This window comes from Agelaius tricolor, unplaced genomic scaffold (genome assembly GCF_023055355.1).
Source record: "Agelaius tricolor isolate 1412-34295 unplaced genomic scaffold, bAgeTri1.0.p SCAF_11, whole genome shotgun sequence".
NCBI classification, from domain to species: domain Eukaryota; kingdom Metazoa; phylum Chordata; class Aves; order Passeriformes; family Icteridae; genus Agelaius; species Agelaius tricolor.
In genome coordinates, this window is record NW_027269271.1 from 21488068 (window position 1) to 21502532 (window position 14465).

General features: G+C 56.0%; 2 protein-coding genes across 2 annotated transcripts in view; one reads left to right on the plus strand and one right to left on the minus strand.

Annotated features, from left to right (window-relative positions):
* Positions 1-60: 60 nt before the first annotated feature.
* UROD (uroporphyrinogen decarboxylase) lies at positions 61-3791 on the plus strand. Its single transcript, XM_071436594.1, has 10 exons — positions 61-296; positions 1126-1238; positions 1317-1396; positions 1595-1657; positions 1756-1953; positions 2196-2357; positions 2632-2769; positions 2912-3012; positions 3267-3333; positions 3522-3791. Exons 1-10 carry the CDS (start codon positions 61-63, stop codon positions 3684-3686), a joined length of 1323 nt encoding a protein of 440 aa, XP_071292695.1. The 3' UTR covers positions 3687-3791.
* Positions 3792-5641: 1850 nt separating this feature from the next.
* ZSWIM5 (zinc finger SWIM-type containing 5) overlaps positions 5642-14465 on the minus strand; it is a 97031-nt gene continuing 88207 nt past the window's right edge. Inside the window, exons 8-14 of the mRNA XM_071436592.1 lie at positions 13478-13615; positions 12756-13016; positions 12228-12363; positions 10330-10487; positions 8013-8176; positions 7626-7707; positions 5642-7216 (exon numbers count right to left, since the gene is read on the minus strand). Coding sequence (XP_071292693.1) covers positions 6354-7216; positions 7626-7707; positions 8013-8176; positions 10330-10487; positions 12228-12363; positions 12756-13016; positions 13478-13615 — 1802 coding nt within the window. The 3' untranslated portion in view covers positions 5642-6353. The remainder of the gene's footprint in view (positions 7217-7625; positions 7708-8012; positions 8177-10329; positions 10488-12227; positions 12364-12755; positions 13017-13477; positions 13616-14465) is intronic.

A 14465-nucleotide genomic window follows, 5' to 3' on the forward strand; every position in this document is an offset into this window, starting at 1 on the left:
GCGAACCCCGCCCGCCGACAGGCAAGATGGCGGCGCCCGGCGGGGCGGACGTAGAGCAAGATGGCGGCGCCCGTGCCACGTACAGAGGAGCAAGGAGCGGGGCAAGATGGCAGCGTACGGAGGGGTGGGGAAAAATGGCAGCGGGCGGAGAGGCGGGATTACGTCGAGATGGCGGCGACGACGGGGCGGGACGGGGACGGGGGCGGGGGCGGGATGGGGGCGGATCGCGCCGCGTCGGGAGGCAACGGAGAGGCCGGGGAGCGGCTTAGGAGCATGGCGGGTGGCGATCGGCTCCTGTGAGTAACCGGGACCGGGCAGGCCTGCGTCTCTTCCTGGTGTGGTAACGGGGCCGTGTTCTGGCGCCTGCCGGCGGATACTGGCGTGCCTCTGGGAAGGGCGATCTGGCACTGTGGGAGCACTGGGGGTTGTGCTTTCGCGCTGAGATCCGGTACTGGGGACACTGGTGTGGCTCTCCGGACTCCGCCGAGGCGCTGGAGTGGCTCTGGGATTATGGTGCTGGCACAAGAGTCCGCTACAGGGTCACTGGAGGGGCTCCGGGCGGGGAGGGAGGGAGGGAGGGAGGGAGGGAGGTGACCCTGCACTGGGAGGGATCAGCAGGGCCGCTGGTGAGCTAGTTAAGTCCCTAGTCCCAAATGGAGGTTTTGGGGACTTTGTTCCCATAGGCCCCGCGGTTGCCAGGGTCCCCTTCCGCGGCGCGGGCCGGACTCCAGCAGCCGCACAGCCCACGGGGAGCTTGGAGACGGGGAGCTTGGGGACCGTGAGGCTGGGGGCGCGTGGCCTGGCACAGACCGGCGGAATGCAGGACTGCCCGCCCCGCTCGTCCCAAATCTCCAGGCGGGAGCAACTGGTGGCCCCGATAACTTAATCTCGCCCTGGGCAGCGCATCGCCTCTCCCGGGGGCCCCACGGTCCTCAGCAGGAAGAAGTCCTGGGGCTGTGGTGGGGAGAAGTTATCGCACTTGTCACAACTGGCGCAAGCCTCTTCTGCGGTCAGGGAGTGGGGACGAGCCGCTTACTCTGGCACCCTGTGCCCCAGTCGTGGGGGACTGGCAGGGCTGCCAGGCCCCTCGTGGGTGACACCCTGTACCTGCTCTTTGCTCCGCAGCCCCAAAGGCTTCCCCAAGCTGAAGAACGACACGTTCCTGCGCGCGGCGCGCGGGGAGCAGACGGAGCATACCCCGGTGTGGTGCATGCGGCAGGCAGGGCGCTACCTGCCAGGTGAGCGGTGGAGGCGTGCGGGGGTTAGCGAGGGAGCCTCAGCAAGCACCCGGTAACATTTGTGGTGGTCCCTCGTAGAGTTTCGGGAGACACGGGCATCACAGGATTTCTTTGCCACTTGCCGGAGCCCCAAATTGTGCTGTGAGCTGACACTGCAGGTGAGCATCACTCAGGGGTCTGTGTGTCCCCTCTCTCTGCCCAGATGGGGATGGGAAGGAACCTTGGTTCTGGCCATCCTGGATGGCCTCAGTAAATTGCACAGCCCTTGGGGACTCCACTACCTCCTGTGCTTGACCAGGTCCTCCATGGGAAGGGAGTTGCAACCCCTCAGTAATGTTGCCTCTTCCTCTGTGCAGCCACTAAGACGATTCCCCCTGGATGCTGCCATCATCTTCTCTGACATCTTGGTGGTGCCCCAGGTAAGAGCCATGGCCAATGCCACACGGAACAGCAGCTGGTAACAGGGCAGAATTCAGGGCTGCTCCATTCCTGCTTCTCCATTCTCCCCTGTCCCCAGGCACTGGGCATGGAGGTTGTCATGGTCACTGGCAAAGGACCCACATTCACAGAGCCCCTGAAGGAGGTGGAGGATCTGCTGAAACTGCGACAGAAGGTGGATGTCACAGCAGAGTTAGGTTACGTCTTCCAGGCCATCACACTGACACGGCACAGCCTGGAGGGCAAAGTGCCGCTCATCGGCTTCTCTGGGGCACCGGTAAGGAGCGTGGCTCCTCTCTGTGGGTTTCCCTGATGGGCTCCTCTGCTGTCTGGTGTCAAACCAGCCATGGCACCCCCAGCTGTGAGTGCTACATGGGTGCGTAATGGGAGGCATTCAGTGCAGGAACAGCTGTGCCCCAGGCTCTGGGGTGCTCACAGGTCCTACCTTCAGCATCGTGACTGCGAACTTTGTGTCTTCTTTCATCTCCATCACTCTCCTCACTTCACTCCTCCCCACAGTGGACGCTCATGTCCTACATGATTGAAGGTGGTGGCTCCACTACAATGGCCAAGGCCAAGAGCTGGCTGTACCGTCACCCCGAGGCAAGCCACCGTCTGCTACGCCTGCTGGCTGATGTCATCATTGACTACCTGGTGGGGCAGGTGGCTGCTGGAGCGCAGGTGTGTCCTGGGGCAGTGTGGACAGGGCCAAGAAGGAAGGCAGGGGATAGGGAGCAGAGAGGATCCAGCATCTGGAAGGAGGAGGAGGGACTGAGTTGCTGCTCTCCCAACCCCATGGGAAAGTGGTTGAGTTGCCATTCCTGGAAGTATTTGATAGACAAATAGATGTGGCACCTGGGGACACGCTTTACTGCTGGATTTGGCAGTGCTTGGTTGTTAGACTCAATGATCTTAAAGGTCTTTTCCAGCCTAAAGGAATCTGTGTCCCTGGCAGGCGCTCCAGCTGTTTGAGTCCCATGCAGGGCACCTGGGCCCAGAGCTGTTTCAGGACTTTGCCCTGCCTTACATCCGGGACATTGCCCAGGCTGTCAAGAGCAAGCTGAAGGAGGAGGCACTGCCCCTGGTGCCCATGGTGAGTCAGGGCTACCTGGATTGACCCTGACATCTGGGCACTGCTGGAGTGGGGTGCATCCCATGGTGCCTGCTTCCCTCAGTCCAGCCTGTGGAGAGGTGTCTGAGCCACAGCAGTGGCTGCCCATCTCCTCCCTCCGCAGATCATCTTTGCCAAGGATGCACACTACGCCCTGCGTGACCTGGCCCACGCCGGTTACGAGGTCGTTGGTCTCGACTGGACCATCCGGCCCCAGGAAGCTCGGTAAGAATCTGACTGAGGGCTCAGGTGTTTGGGCAGGATCCCAGACCAGGTACTCTGACCTCCTCCTCTGCCCTGAGGCGTCCCAGGCCTGGACATTGCTGCTCCAAAGGTGGGGATAGTTGGGCCACCATGCTACAGCTTCTAAAGGCTGTGCTGAGGGGTCCTGGGTGTCCTGCGGTGGGGGCTGCAGGCACCTGGCTGCTCTCGGTCTCTCTACCACATGCAGCAACTCACCTGTTTCCTCCCTGCTGCAGTGCACAGATAGGAAAAGATGTCACCCTGCAAGGGAACTTGGATCCATGTGCTCTCTATGCACCCAAGGTGAGCCATGGCTAGTGCCGGCCACTCGGGCTAGTTCAAGCCTGTGTTAAAGGCCTTCTACCTCAGCTTTGCCACCTGCAGCACTGGCTCATGTCCCAGCATCCCCTCAGGCTAGCTGAGGGGGACTGGTGGGGGTGAAAAACCTGAGCTGGATTGGTCTGACACATGGTTTCCTACCATACCTACAGGAGAAGATTGGCGAGCTGGTGAAGAAGATGCTGGAGAGTTTTGGGACCCAACGCTATATTGCCAACCTAGGCCACGGCCTCTACCCTGACATGAACCCTGAACATGTGGGTGCCTTTGTGGAAGCCGTGCATGCTCATTCCCGTCATATCAACAAGCACAGCTGAGCTTGGGGCCTTGGGGACAGGACTCTGGTTTGGGCATAGTCACCCATGTTGTCACAGGGCTCACTTTAGGCTGGGCTGCAGCATTAAACCAGGACCTTCTCTGCAGCAGCCGTGTGGCTCTGGCTGGGGGGATGGGGAACTGGACAGCCCTGAAGGAGAGGGGAAGGCATGGCAGACTGCTAGAGGAGCATGTGTGGTGAGGGGGAGCCCCTGAGCCCCATCCTGCAGGTCAAAATGGGGAAACAGGGATGGCAGCAAATTGTGGAGGATGCCTCTCCCTGCCAGGCTGCAGTGTCCATGCTTGCAACAGAGGATGTGAGCCCAGGGCACAACAGCCATCTCCTGAGGATGGATGTGCTCAGCCCTGCTAGGGAAGGTGGGCTGCCTGAGGCTGGCAGGGTCACAGCCTGGGAGCTTGGGGCTCACAGCTCACCACTGGCAGAGACTCAGCATCAGCTGTCCCACAGTCCTGCTCCGGTTGAAATGGGCAATGTGTCCTCAACCCAGGGTAGTCTCAAGGGGCTGGGAGAGCCAGCAGGACTCACCTGGGAGAGACAGCTGGCAAAATGGCAGGAGAACCTCTGACACAGCACCACCAGCCCCCCGCCACACTGGCTGGGATGGCAACAGAGGCACCATGGCCCTCCTCCTCCAGCTCCCAAAGCCTCTTTAGGACCATCCCCCTCGTCCTAGAGTGTTCCCCTATGCGCACCTCCCCATCTCCTCTGATCCTCAGGGCCAAGCTTGCCTGGGGCTTAGCAAACACTGCAAAAAGCAGCCCAGGAACCCCGAGTTACAACTCCTTGCCACCCCATTCCACACTCAGCACACTCACTGTGGTCCAGGCTCGCAGCAGGATGGATCAAGACAGAGAAACGCTGGTCTAGCTGGCATGGGTAGGGCAGTGTCTCCAGCATGGGCAAGGACCTGCTAACGTACATGGCAGGGAGTTGCACCAAGAAGCAACCAGGCTGCCCTGTCCCTGCTCTGTCCCCCTCTTCGGGGCACAGGAGCTGGCTACCACAGGGGGCTGCAACACTGCACAAGTGTGGTGACCCCCCCGACATCAGAGAAAGGCAGGAAAGACACAGGCGGTAACGTTCATCCCTTTTATTATTAAACATCAGATGAAGAGGTCGCACACACACATACACGCACGCACGCAAAAAAAAAAAAAAAAAAAAAAAAGGGAAGGAAAAAAAGAGAGAAACAGACTGGTTGAAGACTGCTATTTCGGTGGCGACACAGACCGAGTACAATTGGGTTCCTGGCCAGAGCGCGGACACAAGTCACTTGCCAAAAAATTAAACCAGACAGCAGATAACTAACGTGCGTTCCCCAACTACAAGTCACCATCCAGACCGGCCCTGGCCCCCCCCAGCCCTCCCAACCTGCTGGCAAAGAAATGAACCAAAACTGAAGAGCCACTGGCCCGGGGCTGGAGTGTGCCCCCAGGGCCGGGTGAGCTGGGACGGGCCCAGCCTTGGCTGCACCACGGAGCTGGAATGAGCTGGGAATGGTGCAGGAGGGTGACGCGGCTGCCCCTCCCTCCCCCGAAGGCAGCCCCGGTGCCCGCCCAGGCACTCACACCCTGCACCTGCCCTGCGATGGGCCGAGTCCTCCATCGCCAGCATCTGCATGTGTCCGTGTGAGCATCGCCCCGAGTTCCTTTCCTTTGCTGGGCTGCTGCTCCTCCATCCATCTGTCCGTCCATCTGTCCCAGGGCTGTGAGTCGAGTAGATGTTCGCCTCCCCCCCACACCCTTCTTGCTGCTGACGATGCCATGGGAACCTGAGAAATGTTCGCGTGCCTCCTCCTCTTTTTGTCTGTGGTTTTGTGTGGGTTTTTTAAATAATAGTTTTAATAATAATAACAATAATAATAATAATAGCAATAATAAAAATAATCGCCCCAGCCCACAACAATTTCAAGTATCCCCCAAATAAAAGACAGAATTATAAATAATTATAACTTTACAATTTAATAATTGACACATATACTATAGTATTTACAGTATCATAAATGCTTTTTTTTTGTGTTACTTTTAGTAAGCAATCCCTGAGAACAGTTACTTTTACTTGTTTTTATTGAAGTATCTTCACAAATAGAGGAGTTTGCATGTCTCGGGCGGGCGGGAGAAGCGCTCTGCAAAGCCATTGCTTTTGGTGACGCATGAGGTTCTAGTGTCGCAGGTTTCTTTGCTTGCTTTTTTTTCCTTTTTTTGTTTTGTTTTGTTTTGCTTCATTAAATTCCCCACTTAATTTTAAAGATTTTTCACTTTGCAACCTTCATATCCCTCCAGCGACCACGTCCTTCAGGAAAGAGGTATTAGATTTCCAGGTTAACTTTTGGTATTGGCAAGGGAGGGCAGGGGGCTGAGTAAACCATCCTTTTTCCCCGTGGTTGCCTTTTGGTTTGTGCCCAAGGAATCTCTGGATCCTCTCAGTGTGTGAAATGGTTAAATCCAAGAAAGAGTAACACTAAAAGAAAAAAAAAAAAAAGAAAGAAAACAAACAAACAAAAAAAAAAAAGAAAAAGAAACAGAAGACCAGAACAGAGCAGCCTCTGCCGATGGGGGGAAGCTGATCTCCACTTTCCTTCCTTCTTCTCTCCCGAGTCCCCTTGCTGCGGCCAGACCCTGCCAGTGAGCATGGCAGGAGCCGGGGCTCACCCAAACCGTTCTCGCACCAGCAGCATCAGTTTTTTCTTGCCTTTGTAGATTTGTTTAAGATTGTCAATGAATTGGGCGAACTGTATGTGCCCGTCCTGTGCCAGGAGGAAGGTCTCCCTGGCCTTGCTGAGGAACTCGATGAACTCCCCATAGTGCCGTGGGCTGATGTGGGTGAGCCGGGAGTGGGTGGTGTTGATGTAGGCGCTTATCGTGGCGTCCAGCAGCTGCCGCAGGGGGGCTTTGTCAGTGGACATCAGCTTCCCCGAGTTCCTGCGCCCAGGGATGCCGGCCAGCCCTGGCGCTGTCATGGTGCAGCGGCGAAGGATGTCCGAGAGCACCGTGGCACAGTGCACGCTCTTCACCACCAGCGGGATGATGGCCGCAAGCTCGTTTTTGCCCAGAGAGTGGCTCAAGGCGCAGGCCCAGAGCACATCATTGATGGCTGGGTGCGTGTCCTGGTTGTAGGCCAGGTTGAGATGAGTCATGGCCAAGGAGGCCAGTTTGAAGGCTCGGAGTGGGTAGCCCCGGTGCTCCATGTAGCGGGCGATGGTGAAGAGCTGGGTGTAGGTCATGCCGGTGGAGGCGGCGTCAATGACGATCTGGTAGGCGGTCTCGAAGGCGATGTGGTCCTTCTCGCAGAGGGTCAGGGCAGACAGGGCGCAGTTCTGGGGGTCCTTCATGGCGCACTGCAGGGCCAGGGTGCGGGCACAGCTGGCCAGCTCTTCCCGCTGTGGGTAGTCCAGGCTCAGGCGCAGGATGGTGTTGTGGGACATCACTGTGGCCGCCACAATGCTGGTGGCTTCCGTGGGAGTGAACAGTGAGTACCAGCTCTGCAGGATGCTCACCAGGGCCCTCACTCCTGCAAGAAAAGACCGGGGTCACAGCATATCCCAGGGACCTGACTGAATTTATGGGGCTCCTCTGAGACCCAGAGACAGGGCAAAAACAGCCCGGTCCCTCACTCTGCCCCAAGGGGGACAGGGCAGAGGGGGACAGGCAGAGGCCAACCCACACTGCCATGCTGCAGGGCACAGAGACCACCACTGGCCTTGGCCAGGTACAGGGCACCCATCCAAGTCTCAAAACTGGCCACTGCTGCAGTCCCAACCCTGTCAACTGGTGCTCTGAGGTAAATTTAGTTACCCAAGAAGAAATGAGAGACTCGGGAGAACTCAGATGCTCAGGACTAGGCATGACCCAAGGATCTCCATGCCCAGCCCTGCTCCCACTGCATGCAGGCCAGATCCCCCAGCGCACATGGAACTCACCCACTTCAGTAGCACACGTCACCAGCCACCTCACCATCTCCCGCCGCCGCCAGTTGAGCGTGGACAGCGTCATGCGCATCACCTGCGAGGCAAACTTGGGGTGACTGGCTGCCCTGCAGGGCTCTAGTGAGGCCACCCAACAGAGCAGTGCTCCCCAAAAATCCCCCTGGTTCAACGGGCTACCACCTACCTGGCACTGCCTCACCTCCACCCAAACCACAGTGAGCACAGGGGTTTCCCAGGGCTGAGGTCCCCTGCTCAGGACCATGCAGGGATCAATTTACTCCATCCACAGGGGACGCCTTGCTTGGCGAAGACCATAACCAGCACGGCTGCCACAGCAAGAGGGGCTGAAGGGCCACCAATACCCCCAGCATCATCCCATACCTGGAGCCCCAGTTCCAGCGCCACGTTGAGCAGTGTCGTGTCAGAGTTGCTGTCAGCTGGCGTAGCAATCTTGAATGCATCCTGAGCCAGCTTGAAGATCAAGGAGGAGGAGTGGATGTTTTTCTGGATGGCCTCCAGCACCGTGCGTAGGCGCAGCATGTCCCCTGGGAGCAAGCAAGAACGGTCAGATGGCTCAGACACCCCCCCAACTTGCCTTGGAGCCCCATCTCTTGCCTGCACCACAGCCAGCCCCTCTGGACACACACACAGAGGGACACACAGTGATGCTGGATCAGGCCCTGCAGTCCAACAGTCTAAAATGGAGCACCCTCCCCAGGAAGTGATACATCCTACAGCAAGCGTCCTCACTCAAGTTCATCCTCTCACAGAGAGGACAAACAAACCTGAGTGATCCCAGACACGTCCTGTCTTTAGCAGACATCTCCAGGCACCTGGACGTTCCACCCTGGCTGCAAGTTTGACAGCTGTAGAGTAGCATCTTCCCAGAAAAGGAGGGGCTTGGGGAGATGCCTAGTATTGCATGGCTGCAAAAACATCAGTCTTCATCCAGGAACATTAGGAAGAAGAGGAAAAGCTGTTTGCTGCACACACACTGTCTTGCCCAGCAAGTTCCCTCTGCAAGGCTGGGCTGGGTATACCCAGACTTGCTGCACCTTGGTCCTCCATGTCCCAGGTCAGGCACACAGCACTCACAACTGAGACAGGCTGAGCTATCCCCAGAGAAGGGGGTTGTGGCACAGTACCCAACGGTGCTGCAGTACTCCTGCTACAGGAGGTTGTGGGTGCTAGGATATATGATGGCACCAGGAGATGGGGCAGGATCTTGGAAGAGGGACACATCAAGGCATATTAATATCATGATCTGCACCTATCCTCCTATCAGTGCCTGTGGGACACAGTGTGGGGAGTGGGACCTTTGGGATATGTGCAGACCAGAGGTTCTAACATGCCACATTAGGTTCCAGCTTCATTTCTACTCCCACTAATAGACTGAGCAGATGAACCTCATGCAAAGACAACCAAATCATGCACAGCAGTGAAAAACCCAGTGCTGCACCTGGACACACGGAGACATCTCGGGTGACTCATAGCTAAAGATATCACCTGCCACCCACCACAGCCGCTTGCATTGCCACCAAAATCCAAGCCTCCCTAAAATGGCTCGTAGGGGCGTGGGGAAGAGAGGCTGCAGGATCACACTGGGACATGCTGCAGCAGGGGAACACCTGAGGAAGGGGATAGTTGGAAAAACAAATGCAATCCAACAGCCCTACATCCCCAGCATAAAAACCTCATCCCATTAGGCACTGGAAGGGAGAAAAATACCTGAAGGATAAGCCAAGTACCAGCTCTTCATCTGAGCACTGCAAAACGGGCAGAACACCATCAGCCCTGGTAAAGCAGCCTAGAGAAAGAGGCTGGAAGGAGAGAAGAGGCTTGCAAGGCAGCAAGGTTGGAGCTTTCTGACAGCTCATTTCCCTTCCCTCTCACTGGGAAAGAAAAACATTCCCTGTCAGGGTGGCAGCACCAGGACATCAGAGGGCAGTGGTAACTGCTTGGCTCACTGACCCTCATGGGATACAAGACTCTTGCCACCCTGATGGGGTCGGTTTCTGGCCAGGAGGATGTCTCATGAAAAGCCTGTGCTCTCCTCCATAATAGTGCCTGGGCAGAAACTGAAGAGGTGCAAGAGACCAATGAGGTCTTTCACGAGCCCCTTGCAGCCGGGACCAAAGTGTCCTACCCAGCACTGCTGGTTCCATATCCAACAAAAGCCACTTTTGGTTTGGTGCACAGGGAGCTCTTCTCTCTCCCACAGCCCGTGCAGGATCATCACCACAGGATGGAAGAGACAAAGCAGAGGTGAAAGGATAAACAGCTTCAAACTAAACCATGGCATGACCTCATGACATGCCTGGCAGGGACTGCTGGGCTGGCAGCTGGCTGTGCTGCAGAGCAGGCATGGTCCTGCATCACGTGGGGCACTACCCAGGACCTGCAGCACCATGGCTGCAAGGCCTGCCTGCACCTCACTGGAAATTCCCATCCTGCCTGGCTGGACCATGAGCCCTTTAGGACAAGAATCCCAGAAACCCCAGATTCTCAAGGCCAGCTCATCGTGCCCTGCCCACAGCAGGTTGCTAGTGGGGCACCTCTGGGGCCAGTGGGGCACCCAGCCAGTCTCTGCCAGTGCCAGCAGAAGCAAGAGCTCCCTCCTCTCTCCAGAAAAAACTCTTCCATGCCCCTGAGCACCATCATCCCACCAACCCTCTCCCAGAACTGCCCTGCCACCAACCTTTGGCTGCCGTGAGCATGGTGGAGGCGAGCTCACACTGCTGTGACTCCAGGTGCCCCAGGGTGAACCAGCGCGGGTACCTGCTGGGCACCACCGACACCAGGTGGTGAGGGTGAGTCACGTCGCCGGATGGGGCCGTGGTCTCCAGGACAGGCAACCTGAAGGGCAAGCAGGAGGAGGCACCATCAGAGCCCAGCCCAGCCCCAGCCTCACCTCCTGTCCCTGAGGTGCTGCCAAGGCGAGGCAGGGGCTGCCTTCAGGCAGCTGCCTGCAGCAATGCCTTTGAACACATCCTGCTGCTGTGCACGTGTGTGGCTCCCCAGGCTGCGTGCTCAGCACATGGGCACAGGGATCAATCTGAGACTGACTTGAAAGGGGGGAGAAAGATCCATGGAGTGATTTATAAACTTGTAAGGAAAAGCACAGACCTCAGAGAAAAATAAAAAGGAAGGAAAAAAAGTAAAATCCCTCCTCCCCTCCTGCTCCTTTCATGTCAAAGCACCCGGCAGAACTCCTGACAGTATCATCTGGTTCTTCTTAAAATGCTTGGTTATGATCAGAAGCAGCAGCACATTTCTCCAGGGCCTCTAGAGCCAGGTTAGGTTGCCTATTTTTGTGGGCACATCCAAAAGCTTGGAAAACCCGTAGGAGAAGCAAGACTGAAGAAGGGGAGCAGGATTCTCATGTCACCAGCCATGGTGACAAATCCTAAACCCCTGAGTTGGTGCTGGTGTTGCTAACTTGATGGCTAGTTATGCAGGAAGGAAACTGCAGCCAGGACATGAAGAGCTTCCAAATGTCTGCTATCCTCACTTGGAGGCCTGAGGTAACCACAGGGCAGCAAAAGCCCAACTTTTCCAGCCTTGGACACAGATACCCCAAGACAGGGAGTCCTAGCTGGAAGCAGGGGATGGGCATTAACAGATGGCATCCCTGGGGCCCTCAGTCCTGTTCAATGGCCAGAGGTCTCAGGTCGGCCAGGACATGGTGTTTCCATACACCACAGAGGCCTTTGGCTGCTTATTAGGACTGGCTGCCTCCTGAGCAGCTCTTTCCAGAATAGGGGGATTTCAAACTTCCCCCCAGTGTTGGAGAGAGATGACCCATTCCATTTCACTGAGGAAATGCTGAAAAAAGGCAATGCTCTGGGCCAGGACTTATTTATAATGGTGGTAAGAGGGAGAGAGCACTGGGATGTTCTGGAGTTGACAGTGCTCCAAGCATTGACTTGTTTAGGAAATTCCAGCTTTTCCAAGACCCACCCAGTCCCTGTCAAAACAATACACAGGCTGATGTTTGAAGTGTGTCATGGACTGGGGAAGGAGATAGGGCAGCTCTCAGCATCAGCTGTTACCCCAGTCCCAGAGACAGAGATGGGTTTTAATGGAGAACAGCATGCAACTGTGTTCTCCACCTGGCTCTGTGACACCCTGGAGGCTGGGGCAAACCATCCACCCATCTGTGCCAGGATAACAGCCCTTGTTGCAGGCAGGGAGGGCTGCAGGGTGCCCGAGGCCTGGCAGACAGAAGGCAGATGACAGTCCTGTGTGTGCCTGGGACCTGCTCTGGCAGAGGATGTCCCTGTCACAGGGGCAGGCAGGTCCAGCCTGGAGTGAGTGGCTGGGTGGAGGGCTGGGCCAGCAGACATTATTGGACCCATACAAATCTGTACAAATGGAGTTTATAAACCAGGAATCACCCAAATGGAGAGCAGGAACCTCTTTGCACTGCTGCTGTGCCCAGTGGTCCTACACACTGCAAAAGATCCCACGGACAGCAAGCTCCAAGCCTGTCTCCACTCCCATCCTTGCTCTAAAGTTGCAAAGCATCCCAGCTTCCCAACAAGCACAGGAGAGAGGCAAAAAGGGGAGCAGAGACAGAATTAAACATGCACCAACCTCATGGCCCGCAAAGCCAGCTTGTATGCCAGGTCAGCATCGTGGGGCAGCAGGGCAGAGAACAGGTATTTGGCAAAGGTGTGCATGGGGACGCTCTCCCGGTGGATGACTTCTCCCAAGCCGCTGAAGGGACCACCTAGGCAGAAGCAGAGCCCATCAGCCATAATTAGCACAGCAGGATCCGTGGCTGGGGTCTGGACCACCCCAAAGCTCTGAGGATCTGCTGTTCAACTCCCTGTTACTCAAGTTGGATCCAGGGATGCTCTTTCCTTTTCTAAAAGAAAATAAGAAACTGAAGCCATGTGCTCAGCACCCTTCTCCATATTGCCTCTGACTTGGTCTTTTTCTAGGGATGCCAACAAACCCTTGCTTTTCCAGGTGATGGGGCAGAGCAGCCATCCTACAGGCTCTGCACCACATCCAGAGAGGAAGAAGCAGGATGTGCGTAAATTTTGAAAAAGGCACCTCAGAGATGTTACCAACACTCAGCTAAGACACAAAAGTCAGCTAGATGAGCCAAGGCCCCACCTTCCAGCAGCAAGATGCACTGCTTCCGCAGGGTCTGCACCAGCACCGGGTCCAGCTCCAGGTCCTGCAGGCGGGCAATGATCTGCTCCTCATTGCGGCACACCTTGTCCTGGGCATAGAGGCCTTCGGGCATCACTCTCTGCTGACCCATCCCCATCAGGGCCACCTCTAAGGCCAGGGACAGGTAGGACTCGTCACCGTCCTGGCTGCCGGTCACAACGGGCACATGTTGATACACTGGTGGTTTGGAGTCCCCAGCGTCTGAAAGGAGGGAGAGGAGATGCAGTGGGGTTACAAGAGTCTTCCCAGACAGCAGAATCATTGCAGAGAAAAATCTCTCATTTCAGAAGCAAGACCCACACTTCCCTTCCTGCCTGCTTTTGGTTACCCAGAAACGACAGATGAAAGCTCCCTGAGGGAGATGTGGGCTTCACCATCCTTTCCTGCTCTCACCAGGAGATGCAAGAGACCCAAGACACATGCAACAGGGTGCACAGCTGACACCAGAGTCTTCCCTTGGACCTTCTCTGCTCTGGCTGCAAACCCTGGGGCTGAGAAAATTCTATTTCTCTCTACTCACTACCTTCCTTCTCTACAGTTCTGCCCTGGTGCTCCTGCCAAGGCCGAGAGGGGGGACTCAGAGTCCAGGTGTCCAGAGCCCCAGATCTGCACCCACCTCAGCCACAGACACCGGGAAGGGATCCAGGAGGAACACTTGGTACCTGAAATTTCAAGGCAATTTTCCTCTTCTAATCTACAAGCTTCGGTCAGGGTGAGAAAGAGGCAGCCGATGGGGTTCAGAGGGTGGCCTACCCAGCCCTCCAGGTTGGTGATGGTTGTTGCTCCTCTCTGCAGCAGTTCTGGATAAAATAGAACAGTAAAAGTAAGGAATTTAAAGACAAGTTCTGCACCCAGAGAGGTTTCTGAGACCAGAGGACTTTTCTTATCCCACAACTTGCATCCAACAGGAACCTCTAGGGCCAACTCTGGCATGGTAGTTCATGAGGGCAAGAAGAAGCCACTCTGCACAGACAACTGAGGGAGCAGGCACAGACACAAAAAAAGGTGTCCCTAAGGCCAATAAGATGCAGAGACTCATTCTCTGTTCCAGGAGAACATGAGGGTCTGCATAGTCCCAAAGAAAAGGTCTATAATGCCAGACCTGCAGCTCATGGACCAATTTGCAATGGTAGCCTGGATGTTCGTGAAACACAAGCAGAAATCTCTCCTGAGATGATCAAGACTTCCAGTGATTCTTAAAATGTCATCTTTTGGTGATCTCAAGCTGGCTGAGCTGGCAAGGACCAGGAGTCGCTGACCTTCAGCAGCACTGCAGTAACTGACCCCAGCTCCCTTCCAATTGCAACTGCAAAAGGAGGAACACTGGGCTTGTCTCCTGGTACATTGACTCAGGAAATGCAAGGTGGAAGTAGCACACACAGCCAGTTACTGCTGCTCAGCAGTCAGGCAGCTCCTCTTCAATGCAGGCAGATCTTGCCTTACAGGCAACCAGACACAACAACAGTGGGAACAAGAACATCCCTACTGCAGCAGCCTGAAGACAGCATTTGGGCAGCTGTGTCCTGAGTATGTGGGTATCAACTCAACTTGGCTCAAGCAACTCAGTTTGTCTTCCTAGGACATAAGCAGTCCCCTGCAGCGCTGCCCATCTCTGCCACTCTGAGTGGGGCAGCACAATTCTGTTACAGA